This window comes from Schistocerca piceifrons, chromosome 3 (assembly GCF_021461385.2).
Source record: "Schistocerca piceifrons isolate TAMUIC-IGC-003096 chromosome 3, iqSchPice1.1, whole genome shotgun sequence".
Classification (NCBI taxonomy): Eukaryota; Metazoa; Arthropoda; class Insecta; order Orthoptera; family Acrididae; genus Schistocerca; species Schistocerca piceifrons.
In genome coordinates this window covers 267,868,917-267,888,975 of record NC_060140.1, presented here as the reverse complement: position 1 = coordinate 267,888,975, position 20,059 = coordinate 267,868,917, and the positions used below count along the sequence as shown (strand labels likewise).

At 39.9% G+C, this 20,059-nt stretch overlaps 1 protein-coding gene across 1 annotated transcript in view; it reads left to right on the top strand.

Annotated features, from left to right (window-relative positions):
* The first annotated feature begins 750 nt into the window (after window positions 1-750).
* LOC124789944 (guanine nucleotide-binding protein subunit alpha homolog) overlaps window positions 751-20,059 on the top strand; it is a 71,453-nt gene continuing 52,144 nt past the window's right edge. The window contains exon 1 of the mRNA XM_047257474.1: window positions 751-1,230. Coding sequence (XP_047113430.1) covers window positions 751-1,230 — 480 coding nt within the window. The remainder of the gene's footprint in view (window positions 1,231-20,059) is intronic.

The window sequence follows — 20,059 nt, the reverse complement described above, 5'->3', positions numbered from 1 at the left end:
TGCTCACGCCCTGCGTAAATACACAGCTTCATCAACATTATTATTATTATTTCTAGCTAAAAGATTAATCTTTTATTGTATGCTGCATAAAAAGAGCTCATACGAAGTTAATCATTTTACGTAATGCGGTTGACGCGAAGGATATTTTTTGCGTGTTGTCGTCATGATTCTTTTATGGGAATTTGTTTCTCGTAACTGGAGGTAACTAATAATAAGTTTTTGTCGTACCATAACAGCAATATCGTGAATTTACCGACTTACGTTTTGAAATCTTTAGTCAAATTCTTACCATTGTTATAGGAAATTATTTCATAAGGAGAAATAATCCCCATTCTGTTAGTGCTTCAGCTGTCACAATTACAACTTTACGCTCATCTAAAAGTCGGAATTTATGATAGTTGCGAATGGTAAAGATGAAACATGAATACCATTTTCGAACAATAAAATAAGCGTAAATACCATGTCAGTTTGCCGTGTGGGGATCATGTTCCATAGAAAGCGTTGTGTTTTAATTCTTTTATGTCTATTATAATTAACTAACATATAGGCTTTGGTTATTTTCATTGACGCTGAAGTTCGGGCGTCAGCGCTTTCGTTGTTAAGTGAAATTATTATAATTTCACCACAACAATTCGCTATTCATTGACACTGGGCGTTTGGCGTCCAATGATACGTCGGTCTTGTGACGTCATGAAGCTAAACAGTTTCTGTGAATGCTGGGTGATCTGTTGAGTAACAGTGTTAGGCAAGATGGCGGCCGGTGTGCGGTCGTGTGCTTGCTGTCTGCAGTTTAAATTTAGTCCTGAAGAAATAGAACAGCGACACAAGAGCCAAGAAATTGACAGACTTATTGAAAAAGACAAGCAGACGTTCCGACGGCAAGTGAAGCTGCTGCTGTTAGGTGCTGGTGAAAGTGGGAAGTCAACTTTTCTTAAACAAATGCGGATCATCCATGGGGTAAAGTTCGAACCTGAACTTATTAAAGAATATCAACAAGTGATATATCTTAACATTGTGAAAGGTATGAAAGTTTTAGTTGATGCGAGAGACAAATTACAAATTCCATGGGAAAGGCCAGAAAACAGTGAAAGTGGAAAACACGTCTTGAGTTTCGAAAACAGCATGATTCTAGATGCTAGATTGTTTTTACAGTACGCATCGTCCCTAAGTAACTTGTGGAAGGACGCTGGAATAAGGCATGCCTACGATAGAAGAAGCGAATTCCAGCTTGTAAGTATATCGTATTCTAATTATTATTACCTTTTTTATTTGCTAACTGCATGTTTTAATCGTCCCAGTAGTGAGAGCTTGTTAACCCAGGAGATTTTTCCATTGTTTACATTATAATAAAGTCATGGCATTTGGTGATTGTGAAGTGGAGGTATTGACTGGTAGGAGCTAATGTCAGCGTAATGTTTGTGCAGTTGTGTGACAAGTACTTTGTTCCCGTAGACACAAATATTAAAGTGTACTTACCATTTTTCTCATGTCTTTACCTGGATTACTAGCTTAGGCCTATCAGTAAATTCAATTTTATGTCCACTTTGATAATGTATGGGGAACAAAATCTAGCTTGTTAAAGTTCATTTAACATTTTTTTCCCATTGTACTGCCCATAAGTGGGTGTGGCATTGGTATTTGTACTCACTTTTCCTTACTCCTTTTAGAAAAAGAACTTAATGTCTTTGAATAGAAATGATTCTGTGTGCAGTTCAGTTATGGTAGCGAGAATGATCAATCTATTATTTATTTTTTTATTGTATAGCAATGGTTACGTGTATCATCATCAAAGTAATTCATACCCGTGCTGACTAGAGAAGCGAGAGGGACTTGATAATTTTGATAATTAAGAGACTTTACATTGTAATGTAACTGTCATTCAGAAGGCTTGTTGTAAACCTTCCATTGCCTTGTATGTAATTTGGACAGTAATTCATGACCAACAAATTGCCACCTATCCCTAGATGCAAAATTGGTCTTTCTATTAATAGAGGCATTGCTTGAAATTCGGTGTAATCTGTACTTTAGTCTTTCTCACCCTCTTTGTTTTCAACAAACATGTAATATGAATTAAAATGAGTGACATATGACTCATTGATTTCCTGTGTAAAAATTGTAACCATGTACATGCTAATTATACTTAAATGGTCATTACCATTAGTGGCAGAAAACTAGAGAAATATGTGAGAGGATACAGCTTGTGGAACCTATTTGTGACTAATGTTTTTGGATTTGCATATTCTGTACAAAATAAGCCTACAGTTGGATGAGAGGATAGTCACTATAAGAGGTTTATTGTGTACGACTGGTTAGTTAACATAGCACGTGATAGAGCCTCCGAATAGTACGTTGTTGAAGGTGATACTGTAAGGCATCAGTTGTACATGTAACTTTGTGACAAGGTCGATTCAAGAATGGTATCCAATCCTTTTTTATGAGTGTCTGAGAAGATTGCTATTTTTACATGCGTAGACCTGCTCCATGGAATGACAAAATGACTCTCCTATACGTTGGTCCTGTTGCATTTCTAACTTTCATTCAGTAATAAATTTTTACTCTCAGATAGTAGCAGTGCTTGCTGAATATACGGGACTAGTGCAGCAGGGGATACAACCCGTCGGCTTTGGACAATGACGTCACAAGTGGCCAATCGAGAAGCGATTCTTCTTAGTGTTGTAGCTCCCTTCAGTGGCTGATAAGTGTTTTTTGACTTTTAAAAAAAAAAATCTCACGAGATAGAATAAACAGATCCACTTTATTAAGCAATCAGTAAAAAAACTAAACAAACATAACAGCAAAAGCGAAAATGGTAAACTGCTCTCTGGTGGCTTGTGGCGTCTTTGTCCAAAGCCGACGGGTTGTATCCCCTGCTGCACTAGACCCGAATATACAATTTCATCTGGCATATAGCGTGGAAGACTCTCAATTCTTGTGTTCATCTAAGTGTGTTCTGTGCAAATAACCTGTGCCCTTCAGTTGTTCTTCATAAAATTGCCTCATTTTCTTGAACATCATGTTCTCTATTACTTTATTGTTGATATCTGTATTAGGCATAGGCTATATTATATCAAGACAGTGTAAGTAGAACCCTGACAGCCCGCACCACTGTTGCCAGCTTTTAACTGCAGAGTGTTAATGGCTGTATGCGAAAACAGCAGCCGTATACAGAGTTTTTACAACACTGAGGTGTTGCCATAGAGATGTTTACAAAATTGTGTTATGTTTTTGGTTGTGGTAGGCCCTTGAAGCTGCCACGCCCAGCCCGCCAATGGAACTATAGGTCTATTCCATGGTAACATGACTGAGATTGTTGCTATAGCAGTCTTGTGCTTAAGGCGTTAGCTTTATGAAAGACTAAGTTCCATTGAAAATGGAATAAGAATAAGGATTATCTGAAAAATGTTGTTTTCTGAGAAAAGTAGCTATCAATCTTACGATGGCAGAAGAAAATTTGTTTGCTGGGGAATCCTTCATGAACTACATGACAAACAGTTTCACCACACTGCTGTTCATGCCCATTTGGAGAATATGTGGATGATACGAACTAAATAGACAAGCTCTGAAGTACACAACCCAAAAACATTGGGCTACTGTAAATTATTTTGCTGTTGGTGGGCAACCAAAACCTACTATTTGATATTCTATCTGTGAGATAGTAGGCCTATGTAGATGTTAGTTTTAGAAATTTTTCTGGCATAGATAAGTTAAAATATGTTTTAAAACTCCCTGATTATTTATCGTGCCCTCCGGAAGTAATTTTCTCATTTTGGTCCTCATTAAAGAAGTGCAAACTTTCACAAGAATTCCATGTCTATAATAGAGGAGAAGAATGGGCATTCAGCATTGTATAACACGTGCTACCTGCAGCACCTTGGTGAGGGCATATCCTTGTGCTGACACTATTGTGTAGCTGAGCGTTTATTTCTTCCATTGCACTTGGAGTAAATGAACCCTTAGAAACTCTAGCAGATTTTTTCTCCACGGGAGACATCAAATACCAACACCTATCAGAACAACACACATTGTCACCACATACTATGTATTCAGATTTATTGTTGAATATTTCCTGCCACAGACAGTATACTTCTTATAATGAATAAGAAATATTTGCAGTATGAACCATTATTTTGCGTATATTGAATGCTGGGGCACTCGTGCTGAATCTTTTGACTGACTCCAAAGTTGCAGGTATTATACAAATTATGGAACTGCCAAAAAGTAAAAATTCAGTTAAGTAACATATATCATTCTTTCCTGTGCCCCTTTCAACCAGTAAGCTGAGAGGAGGCTCTTGTAATAGATTTCTTGTTTTGTATACACTATTTTTGGGTCAGTATTTAATGCACTAAAAGCCTTTAGGATTTCTGTGTGAAGCCAAATGTGAGGAGTAATTATTTAAGGAAATGGCCAATTAATAAATTATAGCATTTGGGTTTTCAACGTGTTTAGTAACTGCTTGCTGGAATTATCTCAGAAGATTGATGTGGAGAATTTAATGGATAAAGTAGTAAAATAGACCAACATACACACAGTCTGGCAGCCAAAGACAGTGGTTCTCTCTCTCTCTCTCTCTCTCTCTCTCTCTCTCTCTCTCTCTCATGTTTAGTAGTCTTTCTGTTGTGCCTGTCTGTGGCTCACCATCTCTGCAATATGGTGAGTAGCAATCTGACCTTTTCATAATATTGTTGTCTAACCATAACCTAGTAATTCGTGACATACTCGAGAATAATTTTTTTAAAAAAAGGTGAAATATTTACAACAGCGAAGAAGAGAATGGTTCCTATTTCGGCTCTAGAGATTCATTGCCTCACCTCCTCATTGATTATGTGGTAGTATCATCCCAAACTGATGTGTTGCCAACCTGTGAACAGTAGAAAAGCTGAAATGGCTGCTGGCTCTGTACTAGACTTGAGACATCCTATTCGTCTCGCGTAAGTGATATATTGAGTTACATATGCAAAACCAGAAAAGAAGAGAATCAAAGCACATTAGATGTGGTCCTGTAGAAGGATGTTGGAAGTTAGGCAGATTGATATGATAAGAAATGTGGGGCTTATCCGCAGAATCGGCGGGCAAGAAATTGAGGAGAAGAGGAGGCATGTGTTAGGACATCAGGGAATAACTTCCATTGTGCTAGAGGGGGCTGTAGAGGGGAAACACAGTAGAGGTCGATAGAGATTGTAATATATTCAACTAATAATTGAAAACATTGGACGGAAAGGCTAATGTGAGAGCTTGGCAAATGAGGAGAAGTCGCAGTAGCCCACTTGGCAAAAGACTGATGACAAAAAAAAAAAGAAGAATTCAATATCATGAGGGATATTTCCAGACAATACCATTGTCACTCTTTCACAAGAAATGAAGTAAGACAGCCATTAATTGTTACTGACCCGTCCCATTGCTTACCTCTCTCTGATTTACAGGAAACAGTAACATATCTCCCTCAAAAATAAAGATGTTCGGTCTTTATTTGAATTTGAAAAGCATTTCTGTACATAATGTGTTTTTTAAATCAAATTATACAAAATTTTGGCAGCTGGTGTTTCCTGTGAATTGTCACAATCTTTTGATTGTTCAGTTTACAGTACCCTGCTACTCAAATATCATGGTATAAAATATCTGACTGGTAGCTGGTTTCCATCCCATCTAACTAAAAGCATGCAGAGTGTCGCATTAAGAAATTCAGGGGGTGTACACAGTGAAATAAAATCTTCAGAATCGGGAATAACAAGTAAAAAGTGTGCTACAGACATTTTGTCGCAGTCATTCTTGTTGTATGTAAATGACCTACCATCAAGTATCTAAGAACAGAAATAGTTTTATTTTTTGATTGTGCAAGTATTATAATGGAACATAATGAAGAGACTTTAATCTTGAAAGTGAATAAATTTTGTTGGAAATTAATAGCTGACTCAAGGGACTGTCACTGAATGACACGGAATCCTGTACTGCACAAGCCAAAAACTAATTGGGAATAATCCGCAAGCATAAATAAATAAGTAAATGAAAAACAGTAGTCGAAGTTTATGCCTGAAGTGTTGATGTCGTTAAGAACCTGGAGTAGAAGTCACATGTTCCAGATCCTCTTAAACATCAAAGCTGTGCAACTTTTGCATTACAGATAATATCAGTTTTTGGAGATGGAAATGTCAAAAAATTAACTAAAATCTACTTTTCATTCGCTGTTGGCTTCTGGCATAATATTCTGGTGTAACTTGCCATTGAGGAACACAGCATTTCTTTCACAGAAGTATAGAATGAGAACAGTGTTCAGTATAACTCTGTGTAGATTTTAGAGAAGTGTTCCCAAGTTTAAATTTATGTTGTAACATGTTGGTGAGCCAGACTGGTTGGTATGTTGGTGAGCCAGACTGGTTGGTATGGATCCAAAACACTTAAACAGTACTCAAGAATGGGTCACATTAGTATCTTACATGCTGTCTCCTTTACAGATGAACCACACTTTCCTAAAATATTCCTGGTGAACCAAAGTCAACCATTCGTTTTTCCTACTACAGTCATTACTTGCTCATTCCATTTCACATTGCTTTGCAACATTACTCGTAGATATTTGAGTGATGTGACGGTGCCAAGCCGTACACTACAAATACTGTATTTGAACATTATGGGTTGGTTTCTTCTACTTATCTGCATTAGCTTACATTTTTCTACATTTAGAGGTGGCTGCCATTCATCACACCAACTAGAAATTTTATCAGTTGTCCTGTATCCTTGTACAGTCACTCAACAATGACATCTTCCCATACACAACAGCATCATTGGCAAACAGTTGGACTGCTGCTTTTCCTTTCTGCCAGGTCATTTATGTATATAGAAAATAACAACGGTCCTATATCACTCTTCCCTGGGGCACTCCTGATGATACCCCTGCCTCTGATGAACGCTAACCCACCAGACTCCCAAGTTGTTACCCCCCCATGGGGCTCACCACTCTTTGGTATGTGCTTGGCTACAATGGGGCCCCCAGCCTTTGCAGCACTACTTTCCTCCCCGTGCTGCGTGTGAATCCTCCTGCTATATTTTTCCTCCCTCCCTTGGGGACCGAGTCATATGCCTCCTTCGGCAAACTGAAGTTCTTGGTAAAACTGTGTATGGATTTGTCCTGTCACCTATCGTTCTTTCCCTGTCCGTCCTCTTCTTACTCTTCCTCCGCTTTGGCATTTTAAGTCTCTGAAGTCTCTTTTTTCCACTATGCTTTCCTGCAGGCTGGCCTATACATTTGACATGCAAAAGGTGACTGGGTAAAGCGTAATTTCCAACCCCAGGTCAACAAGTAGGGTTTGTATGTACCCTCTGGTAAAGCCAAGCCCAGGGAGGGTTGATTGCTTGAGGTGGTACCTTCCTCTATGCCGATTGGTCCTTCTGTCTGGAATCTGGGAGGTGTGATCTGAGTTGTGGTGATTCGCCTAAGGCAGGTGAGCCTCCCTAAGGAGGGCCGCCAGCAGGAAGGAGCGTACCATTGTAGACGCTGGCAAGCATGGGGATTTTTCTGCAAAGAGTTCCTCATCTCAGAAACATAAATGGGTTGAGATGAAAGAATTGATGTCTCTCATGGCTGCACCCTGTAATTTGAGGTGTCATGCACAGAAGATGGTCACAATTTCATGGTGGTTTCCATTTGTTAATTCAGAAGACTGTAGAGGCCCTTGCCGGTCCTGTGAAGTTCTACTCTTGGTTGCATAATGGGACCTTGCTTCTGGAGACAGGTAGAGCTTCTTCACGCACAGAAACTGGTTAATGCAACGCTTCTCCACAGCTATCCTATTAGAGGTAGACTGTGCTCTGAATTTCTCCCCTGGTGTCATATACACTCAGCTGCTTGATAGCCTAATCGAGGCTTAAATAACAGCCTATCTTGCTGTCAAGGTAGTGGTTGAACTCTCCATGTCATGAAAAGATTTGATAAAGAATTAGTGCCAACCCGCACCCTATTCCACGCATTTGACCATAAGTGGTACTTCAGTCAAAAATTACAGCTGGCTATGAAGCAGTTAATGTCAGACCATGTATCCTGAACCCCACAAGTTGCTATAAATGTCAGCGCTACAACTACACCTGTGAGTCTTATGAAAATGCAACATTTTTGTTTCTGTGACTGTCCAACCTGCCTCAAAGAGAGGCATTCAGAAGATCCAGGTGAAGTTTCAAAGGTTCCTACTCACATTGCTCGGAAAATTTTGACTACCACAATCTTTGTACACTACCCTCTTGCAATTACAGTACAGTTCTTGCTACACCTCGACCTAAGGTGGACATGGCTATGCAGATGTGTGACTTTATCTGCCTTGGTTGTGGAATTGTCCAGCTCAGTAGCCACACCCTCATCTTCAGCTGCTCCAGGTGCACGCTGTACCAATAAACCTTTGCCTGAATTAGTGAAATTACATGCCTCACAAACAGAAGTTAGGAAATCCAAAGAGGAGTACTCCCGCAATGACTTTCTGCGTACATCTAGCCAGCTAACGTCTGGGTCTGCGCCTGACAGATGCCAAGGCTCTAAGAAGTTGAACAAAGGTAGACAATCTTCACCTTCTCCACCTCAGCATTCTTCTTCAGCTGTGTCATGACTCAATACCCTCACCTGGCCAATCTCAGTTTTGCATGGGTACTTTGCCAACAGCCAGTTCGTTGGCCAACCGAAGGCAAGTACCGACATCTCTGCGGAACTGATGGACCAGGATCCTCCAACCTCTGAACCTGGTCGTTCTGCATGTTCGAATTCTGGCACTTGGAAGCCACTGCCGTGATTGTCCCCTTTTTTGGCCCATCTCCTGTCTATCATCGGATATGGTTATTCTCCAATAGAACATTCGTGGCATCAGATCCAATAGGATTGAATTACAGCTCCTCTTGTGATCATACTGCCGTACTGTCCAGTTGTTTTGTCTCCAGGAAACAAAATTACGTCCTCACAATCGCTTTCATCTCCTACGCTTCACTTCAGTCAGTTTTGGTCACACCCCAAGGTGAGGACTCTGTCTCATGAGAGAGTCATGTTGCTCATTGAGGATGATGTCCATAGTCACACCATTTCCTTCCACACCCAGCTTCAAACTGTTGCTCTCCCTCTTTCCCTTCTCAGTATCACCTTCTCTCTTTGCAACATCTACTCACCCTCATCTTCCTCTGTCTCCAGGGCAGACTTTTTGCAACTTATTGCACAACTTCCTCCTCCTTTGTTGCTGCTCAGCGACTTAAATGCCAACCATCCCTTTGGAGCTCTCCACACCCGTCTGAGAGGCTCTCTCTTAGTGGATATCTTCATCCAACTCAATGAATATGGGTACCCACATTTCTCTCTGACTCCACACTCTTTTTCCCACTTGGACCTTCGATCTGTACTGCTCAGCTTGTTTGTCATCTCTAATGGTCTGTTCTCTTTGACACACACTCAAGTGACCAATTCCCCTGTGTCATTCATTTGCTATCGCCTATCCCATCTGTGTTTTCAACCAACTGGCAATTCTCCGAAGCTTACTGGCAGCTCTATTCCTCACAAGCCATGTTTGATCAACATTCCTGCATTGATGACGAGGTAGAATACCTTACAAACGCTATCCCTACTGCTGCAGAATCTTCCATACCTCGTTCCTCTTCCTCACAGGTGGACTGAGATACGTCGCAACACAATATGCATACGGAGATGAGCTGTCCGTGTTTATAAACGCCATCCCAAAATGGTAAACTGTATCCCTTGTACACAGTCTTAACACATTTTCAGGGATGGCAAAAACCTAGTTGGCTTCCTTTCCAAAGCTCTTTTAACAGTTTTACACCCTCTTCTGCTGTTTGGGGTAATCTCCATTGGCATTTAGGAACAGTGGTTCATTCCCTGCTTCCTAGTTTGACCAAAGCAGTGTTATTATAGACCATCTTGATACCTCTAATACTTTGGTTTGATATTTTGCAAACATTTCAAAAATGTCTACTACCAAATGAAATGGGCAGCGGTGCCAAGTATGACAAAATTGCATTAAGCTTACCTCGCCAGGTAATGAGAAATATACATGCTTTCAAGAAACATAAAATTAACGTAATGAAAACGTCTCTTAACATTAAATTCAACAAAGAGTGTATGTCACTTAAAATAGTCCCAAAATATGTCAAAGTCAAAATTAACTGCAAAACTAAAGCTGCCAGATTTGCTAAGCAAAAATGTGAAAATATATGGTTAAAAACAGAGATTAAAATGCAATACAAGAAAAAAGAACACTTAAACAATGTCATGTACAACTTGCATCTGCAGCTAGGACACAGCCTCTCACCTTTACAATTCTCGCACATCCTACAGCACATAGACGATAAAGTAGACAAAGAACAAAAGATAATCCTATCCAAACACAAAAAGAAAATTGAAGCCTTAAAATCTATGAACAATCCAGAGTTTGATAATAACAAACAGCTAAGCCAACACAAATTTTTTGATAGTCATTAATACAACTGATATCCAATTTAGCAGCAGTGAACTCACTTTGTTAAATAAAGGTCTGAAACATAATATTGGAACAAATCTCAATAATCACAGTGTTAAAAACCTCATAGCCTGCACAAAACTTGCTTGTGACACAGCAAAACTAGACACATGTGAGAAAAATGCATTTGCATACGAGACAAATAAACTGATAATGAAACAACTTCAAACAAATAATACCCGCAAAAACACTGAACTTAAAGATTTGAAAAATATTAATAGCAAACTGTCTGAAAGTAAAGCACTCATAGTAAAAGCTGACAAAGGAAATTCTTTAATCATAATGCATGAAAGGGAATATGTAGAGAAAACCTTGCAATTTTTCCATAGTAACAATATTACTGAAATAAAGACGGATCCTACAGTAAAATTCCAAACTAAACTCCGAAAGCTACTACAAAACTGTAACTTTTTACTGAACAAATATGAAATACGTAACTGCATAACAATGAATCCCTCGGCACCAAAACTGCGTGCACAGCCAAAGGTTCATAAAGAAAATTGTCCCATTCGCCCGATTGTTAACTCAAGAAACAGCCCTGCATACTTCATAAGCCGTAAATTAAAAGACCTCATTACCAAATACTATACATTTGAAAATAACTACACCATACATAACACACATGAACTCATAAGCTTAATCAAAGACATCCACATCCCACCAACAGCTAAATTAGCATCACTAGACATAGTCAACCTGTACACGAACATCCCTGTAAAAGAGACTATTAACATTATAAGAAACAATCTGCTTAAATATAAGAAAATTAGTGTTGCAGAGATCTGTGAACTCATAGAAATACTTTCACTTATTCTAGACCATAATTACTTTAGCTTCAGCAACAAACTGTACCAACAACATGATGATTTGGCAATGGGAAGTAGCTTAGCTGGGATATTGGCTGACATTTATATCAACCATATAGAACAAAAATTCTTTTCTGCCAACCAGCACATCTCAAACAAAATAATATACTACAGAAGATATGTTGATGATACAATACTGCTTTTTGATGGTACAAGCAATGAAATAGATACATTAGCAGCAGATCTTAGCAAAATGCACAAAAATATTAAATTCACAGTTGAACATGAAACTAATAAAAGCATTAACTTTCTTGACCTGAAAATTTGCAATACTAACAATAAACATCAATTCAGTATTTACAGAAAACCTACCACCACAGATGTCAGTATTAGCAACTCATCTTGCCACCCCCGCCAACAAAAAATGGCATATTTCAGAACGATGCTACACCGAATTAAAAAAGTACCAATGAGTGACACAGATCAACAAAATGAAATCAATATAATTAAAACAGTTGCTCATAATAATGAATATAAACCCACAATAATAGAAAAACTCCACAACAAAATGCAGACAAAACCCACAAATCCACTTCACAGCAGTCACTTCAAGTCAAATCAGTGTGCCACTGAAGCCAAACCTAAATATGCTACTCTCCCATACATAGGCCCACTTTCATACCAAATAGCAAACTTATTCAAAAAGAAGAAAAATATTAGAATCAGCTTTTCCACAAAAAATAAATTACAACAAAAAGTGACACATGATGTAAACACCTCCAAGAGTCCCTACCGCAAATCAGGAATATACAAACTCAAGTGTGATACATGCCCCAAATTCTACATTGGACAGACAGGCAGAAGTTTTGAAATTAGATATAAAGAACATATTGACGCCCTAAGACTCGGTAACTTGAACAAATCAGCATTTGCAGCCCATATTGCTAAAGAAAACTATTCAGTGGGTAACATTGAGGACAACTTAAAGATTTTACATCTAACAGAAAAAGGGGCCACTATGAATATATTAGAAGAATTAGAAATACACACACACAAAACAGCACCCCAGACTATATCCTTAACGAACAAACAGAGTTGGCTAACACCCCTTTCCTGAAAAATTTCCAAAAATTGCTTTCCAGCCTCCAAAGCAAAAAATAATATTAATACACCTATCTGCAGATCAAGTAGAAAATTTGTTACTATAAAATTCTCATGCTGCCAAATGTAATAAAATAATGTACTATTTTACCTATACAGCTCTAAATATATATAAAAAACTTTATAATTAAATTAGCAATAACAGATTTATACTTATATATTTAAAAAAAAAAAATCAGTCTCTCTACACTAATGTAAAAGACATAACAGTTTTGTAAAAGAATATATGATCCTTTCCAAACATAGGACATCATCGTCAAATGTTACGATATATCATAGCATCTGTGACACCCATATGTTTGTAAGCTCTTTGTATGTACCAAAACATGTGGTGCGTGGTTGGAATGAACTCAGTGACAAATCTAAAGTGTACAATGAGAACTATTACGTGTGCAACAACGAGGATGCAGTGGGAATGCATTTACATCGATTGGATGAACGTTATAGAAACAATCACTCGAAACCGACATTTCACGTAAGTCACATGCAACGAAAATGTGCAACGCAACCATCTGTGTGTGGCGTGTTTTGTAATTGTGTTTTATTTATATTTTAGGACAATTAATCTGTAAAAAACACACCAAATGTAGAAAGAAAGCGTGTAAACCGTCTGATGATGAATCGCAACGATTCGAAACCGGTAACGGTTTCCTTTGAATAAAGGAACTCAAAGTAAATTTGTGGCTGGTTGCTGTCCTAACACGATCAACATATGATATCTTTTCCTCCCAGAATCATGAATTTTACAATACTGCTTTTTCCTTGAGGGAGCTTCAGCATCCACTTTCTTTGTCCCAGCCATCTGCATCAGGACCGGACGACATTCACATTCTGATGTTGCAACATCTATCTCCTGAGGGCCTATGCTTTCTGCTCCATAGTTGTAACAACATTTTGCCAGGTGGCATACTTCCCAGTTACTGGCAGGAGGCCATTGTCATACCCATAGCTACACCCGTATTCTGTCACCAGTAGCAGTAGCATATGCAAGGTGATAGAATATATGATTAATGGTGGGCTGGTGTGATAGCTTGAGTCTTGGAATCTCCCCCCTAAAGCCCAATGTGGATTCCACAGGCACCACTCTGCAGTTGATCACCACCTTGTCAACTCGTATTACGAACATTGTTTTTCTGAAAGTGCCAAACTGTGGCCATGTTTTTTGATTTGGAGAAGGTGTATGGCACCCGCTGGAGGATGGGTACCCTCCGTGTTATGTACGAGTGGGGCTTCCAGGGTTGCCTCCCCCTTTTTGTCCGGGAATTTTTAAAAGACTGGGTTTTTAAGGTACATGTGGGCAGCTCTGTCAGACACTTTTACTCAAGAGAATATGGTGCCTCAGGGTTCTGTGCTCAGCATCATCTCATTTGCCATAGCCATTAACTCTGTTATGGATTGTCTCCCAACAGGTATCTCAGGCTCTCTTTTCGTTGATGACTTTGCGATCTATTGCAGCTCTCATTTAAACTGTCTGCTTGAGCAGTGCCTGGGATCATGTTTACTCGTGGAGCTTTTCTGCTGACAAGGCTGTTTGTATGAACTTATGGTGGTGGTGGTGGGAATTTCTTCCCCCATCCTTACATCTCGGCCCATTCCTTCTTTTGTTCGTTGACACATCGAAATTTTTGGGACTCGCATTTGATAGGAACCTCTGGTAGTCTTCCCACGTTTCTTACCTGGCAGCTTGTTGTACTCGCTCCCTCAGTGTTTTATGCGGTGCCATGTGGGGAGTGGATCGACCATCCTCCTCCATTTAAACCAGTCCCTCATGTATTTGAAATTGGATTATGGATTTTTAGCCACTGGTGCCTCCTATACTAGGCCTATAGTCTGTGTCATGCAGGAAGGCAGCCCAAATTTCAGGTGTTCTGTGCATTCCCCTCCACTAGCCACTGGCAGCCAATAATATTCATTCTCTTTCTGAGCAGCTAGCAGTCAATTCAGTGACTGAGTTGTTCTAATCAGAATCGACAGCAGACCAACACCGACAGCGATAGTTCAGGTATACATGCCGACGTCGCAAGCTGAAGATGAACAGATAGAGAAAGTGTACGAGGATATTGAAAGGCTAATGCAGTATGTAAAGGGGGACAAAAATTTAATAGTCATGGGCGACTGGAATGCAGTTGTAGGGGAAGGAGTAGAAGAAAAGGTTACAGGAGAATATGGGCTTGGGACAAGGAATGAAAGAGGAGAAAGACTAATTGAGTTCTGTAACAAGTTTCAGCTAGTAATAGCGAATACCATGTTCAAGAATCACAAGAGGAGGAGGTATACTTGGAAAAGGCCGGGAGATACAGGAAGATTTCAATTAGATTACATCATGGTCAGACAGAGATTCCGAAATCAGATACTGGATTGTAAGGCGTACCCAGGAGCAGATATAGACTCAGATCACAATATAGTAGTGATGAAGAGTAGGCTGAAGTTCAAGACATTAGTCAGGAAGAATCAATACACAAAGAAGTGGGATACGGAAGTACTAAGGAATGACGAGATACATTTGAAGTTCTCTAACGCTATAGATACAGCAATAAGGAATAGCTCAGTAGGCAGTACAGTTGAAGAGGAATGGACATCTCTAAAAAGGGCCATCACAGAAGTTGGGAAGGAAAACATAGGTACAAAGAAGGTAGCTGCGAAGAAACCATGGGTAACAGAAGAAATACTTCAGTTGATCGATGAAAGGAGGAAGTACAAACATGTTCCGGGAAAATCAGGAATACAGAAATACAAGTTGCTGAGGAATGAAATAAATAGGAAGTGCAGGGAAGCTAAGACGAAATGGCTGCAGGAAAAATGTGAAGACATCGAAAAAGATATGATTGTCGGAAGGACAGACTCAGCATACAGGAAAGTCAAAACAACCTTTGGTGACATTAAAAGCAACGGTGGTAACATTAAGAGTGCAACGGGAATTCCACTGTTAAATGCAGAGGAGAGAGCAGATAGGTGGAAAGAATACATTGAAAGCCTCTACGAGGGTGAAGATTTGTCTGATGTGATAGAAGAAGAAACAGGAGTCGATTTAGAAGAGATAGGGGATCCAGTATTAGAATCGGAATTTAAAAGAGCTTTGGAGGACTTACGGTCAAATAAGGCAGAAGGGATAGATAACGTTCCATCAAAATTTCTAAAATCATTGGGGGAAGAGGCAACAAAACGACTATTCACGTTGGTGTGTAGAATATACGAGTCTGGCGATATACCATCTGACTTTCGGAAAAGCATCATCCACACAATTGCGAAGATGGCAAGAGCTGACAAGTGCGAGATTTATCGCACAATCAGCTTAACAGCTCATGCATCGAAGCTGCTTACAAGAATAATATACAGAAGAATGGAAAAGAAAATTGAGAATGCACTAGGTGAAGACCAGTTTGGCTTTAGGAAAAGTAAAGGGACGAGAGAGGCAATTCTGACGTTACAGCTAATAATAGAAGCAAGGCTAAAGAAAAATCAAGACACTTTCATAGGATTTGTCGACCTGGAAAAAGCGTTCGACAATATAAAATGGTGCAAGCTGTTCAAGATTCTGAAAAAAGTTGGGGTAAGCTATAGGGAGAGACGGGTCATATACGATATGTACAACAACCAAGAGGGAATAATAAGAGTGGACGATCAAGAACGAAGTGCTCGTATTAAGAAGGGTGTAAGACAAGGCTGTAGCCTTTCGCCCCTACTCTTCAATCTGTACATCGAAGAAGCAATGATGGAAATAAAAGAAAGGTTCAGGAGTGGAATTAAAATACAAGGTGAAAGGATATCAATGATACGATTCGCTGATGACATTGCTATCCTGAGTGAAAGTGAAGAAGAATTAAATGATCTGCTGAACGGAATGAGCAGTCTAATGAGTACACAGTATGGTTTGAGAGTAAATCGGAGAAAGACGAAGGTAATGAGAAGTAGTAGAAATGAGAACAGCGAGAAACTTAACATCAGGATTGATGGTCACGAAGTCAATGAAGTTAAAGAATTCTGCTATCTAGACAGTAAAATAACCAATGACGGACGGAGCAAGGAGGACATCAAAAGCAGACTCACTATGGCAAAAAAGGCATTTCTGGCCAAGAGAAGTCTACTAATATCAAATACCGGCCTTAATTTGAGGAAGAAATTTCTGAGGATGTACGTCTGAAGTACAGCATTGTATGGTAGTGAAACATGGACTGTGGGAAAACCGGAACAGAAGAGAATCGAAGCATTTGAGATGTGGTGCTATAGACGAATGTTGAAAATTAGGTGGACTGATAAGGTAAGGAATGAGGAGGTTCTTCGCAGAATCGGAGAGGAAAGGAATATGTGGAAAACACTGATAAGGAGAAGGGACAGGATGGTAGGACATCTGCTAAGACATGAGGGAATGTCTTCCACGGTACTAGAGGGAGCTGTAGAGGGCAAAAACTGTATAGGAAGACAGAGATTGGAATATGTCAAGCAAATAATTGAGGACGTAGGTTGCAAGTGCTACTCTGAGATGAAGAGGTTAGCACAGGAAAGAAATTCGTGGCGGGCCGCATCAAACCAGTCTGTCATCATGGAATTAATTTGGGTGAAGGGTTAGTTAAGGCTATGTGGGAGATAAAAACAGAACATTAAAGATAATGTACACTGAATCGCTTAGTGCATTAGGCAATAGACAACATCCCACCTGTAGCATGGGTACAGTCTGTGCGACATGCTGAAAAGCTTCAGAAAGAAGAATTTGACTGGGAAGTGGTGATGGATATAAGCCTTGAACCTATCATCGTAAATTTACGATCAGATTGTTCAGAAACACTCAAATAGAAGTGGTGGTGGTATTATGATGTAGACTTTGGAACAAATTAATAATATTTTTTAGTTTTAAGGACTACTTGTTTACAGAATGTGTTTGTCAACATATCAATTGCATACATAATTATGAGAACTTCCTAGCCTTTTGATTATGACTTTGTATCCTTTGAATTATGCAGCCTATAATGTGCAACATATCATCCAAGGAGAAGTTAAGCTTCTCCCACCATGTTATATGCTGTAATAACATGCGAGAATGCGGCTGGATAAATTCATCAAAGTCTGATACTTCCACATGCAAACCTCTGTCATTTTCAAGGCACGAACGGAATAAGGCCCTAAAATGTTACTTGTTGAGTTATCAGAGGTTTTCGATGTTGTCAGTCAGCATTCCATGGAGTTATTTGCAGATGATGGTTAATTGTGGTTTATAAATGCAGTCTGTCGCTATAATGTCAAACGAGTTACTTTACACTCATAATGCCTGTTAACAGCGAATAATATGACACCTTACTGACCACTTGTTGTGATAGTCTGTTACATTAGTCTTTTCTACCACTAATTCTTTTTTATGCACAGTGATTACACTTAACTATAGTCGAAACACACACACGAGAGAGAGAGAGAGAGAGAGAGAGAGAGAGAGAGAGAGAAATTGTACTTCACGTCTTCACAAAGCTGTGTCAGCTGTTCTCATCTCCCAACGCCACAAGGAGTAAATCCATGGCGCCGGTGGATGCAACATCTTCAAGACGTGAATTAATATTTCTCTCATGATGATTGATAGAATTTGTTTTTAATATTTACTGTTCCCCTCATAGATTTGAACGTATAATATGATGCACCGTAGGCAAATGAGCCTGACTGTTGTCCACAGCAGTGCAGTTCGGCAGTGTGGACTTTACCCGCTCTCTGCTGCTCCGCTTGCATGGTCCTCATCCTTGCATGCTTCCTTAATGCTCTGGCTCGATGTGAAGAAGAGCCATCCTAAGTGACGCGGGCTATAGTCCCGTTGAGAGTCTTCATGCTGTGGCTACTGACTTAATATTGCCATACCTGTGGGATATTCTCCTCAGTCATTATATGAGCCATCTGTCTTCTTTGCCCGGTCATCCATCCTATGCTCACATTTTTTATGCTTCCCGTGACCGCCAGTATGGGCTGTGCCTGTCATCTGTGTTGCCTCCAGGAGTTCCCGGCTTCGTGCCAAGGTGTGTGTTCACTTCGGACTTCATTTGCTTCCTAAGGACACTACTACTGGCCTGGTGTATCGTAACAAGTTTCTTGCACTTAGCAAGCGGCTTGGGGACACTGTCTTCGTTTACACCGACCAACCGTGGTGTCGGGTGTGCTTCTGTGCTTAATAATCCTTTTCACTATCAGTTTCTTGACCAGTGCTCGATTTTTATTGTGGAGCTCTACACCCTTTATCTGGCCACCCAGTACATCCGACGACATGGCCTTCTCAATTGTGTCACGTACTCAGATTTTCTCAGAGCCTTCTTGCACCGTATCCAGTCCACCCTTTTTTTACTGTGGATCCAAGAATGTCTCCACTCACCCACTCACTGTGCGGGGAGCCAACGTGATGTTCCTGTGGGTTCCTAATCACATCAGCTTGCCAGGGAACGAAGCTGCTGATGCTGCTGCAAAGGCTGCAGCCCTCCTCCCTCGGCATGCTAGTCATTCTGTTTCCTCGGATGATCTCCTTGTTGCTGTCTGTCGACATGTAGTATTGATTTGGAGTGCACAATGGTCTTCTCTCCAGAGGAACACACTCCGGGACATTAAACCTTTCCCAGTAGCATGACCAACTTTCTCTCAGCACTCATGTCACAAGAAAATCATTTTAGCTCAGCTGTGTATAGGACACTGTCATTTTAGTCACCACCATTTATTAAGTGATGACCTTGCCCCACTCTGTACCTACTGCTCTCAACCCTTGAGGGTGCACCACTTTGATGTGGTGCCCATTTTTTTTAACTGTTTACGTCTATGTTTGCTGTCTACTTTGTCAGTTGTTTTAGCAGATGACACACATTCTGTAGTCGCGTCTTAATTTTTATTTTCTGCAGTGGCATGACACACTGACTCGAATATAGATATCATTGTATATTTCGTGGAGCATCATTAACTGAATAGGTAGCTGGCATTGGAATAAAAATGGGAGAACAAAGCTACTAATTCACAGGTGTTTTGCTTGGAGCAACTTCAGAATTCACTTAGCAGTAACTGATGGTGTTCTGGTGTAACATCAAGTGCTGGCACATCGGCCTGGAATGTTACAGCAGAGGGGGCTGTAAGATGATGTCAGCCATAGTACACTGACTAGACAACACCAAGACAGGGGCGGAGAGAATATAAGCGCCGCGGCTGGAGTGGATGACGAGCCATCATTCAAACGCTATAGCAATGACTTATGAACTGTTTTGTTTTGCTTGCATTGAAATTGTATATACCAAAGGACATTGATTATTTACATGTCACTATTTGCTTGTGGCACATCTTTGTCAATACGCAAAGTTAAGTATTGTCAATTTAACTTACTGTAATAAATTCCATTAATATAATTTTCTAGAATTGTTGTCTAGTAATCCGAGAAAACAGCTTCCCAGGCACCCTATAGTAGATGAGTGGGCAGGATACTACGGATGTCCTTATTTATAAGGGAGATCTCCAATTCCTTTAGGATGTAATCCCAGAATGTATTGGCATGTCAGAACACTGTGGTCCAGTCATTATTCTTACTATGTCCTGTGGAGAAGTAGTGCGCAGTAACAGAGCACATGGCCTGTACACTAGAGGTACACAACACACGTG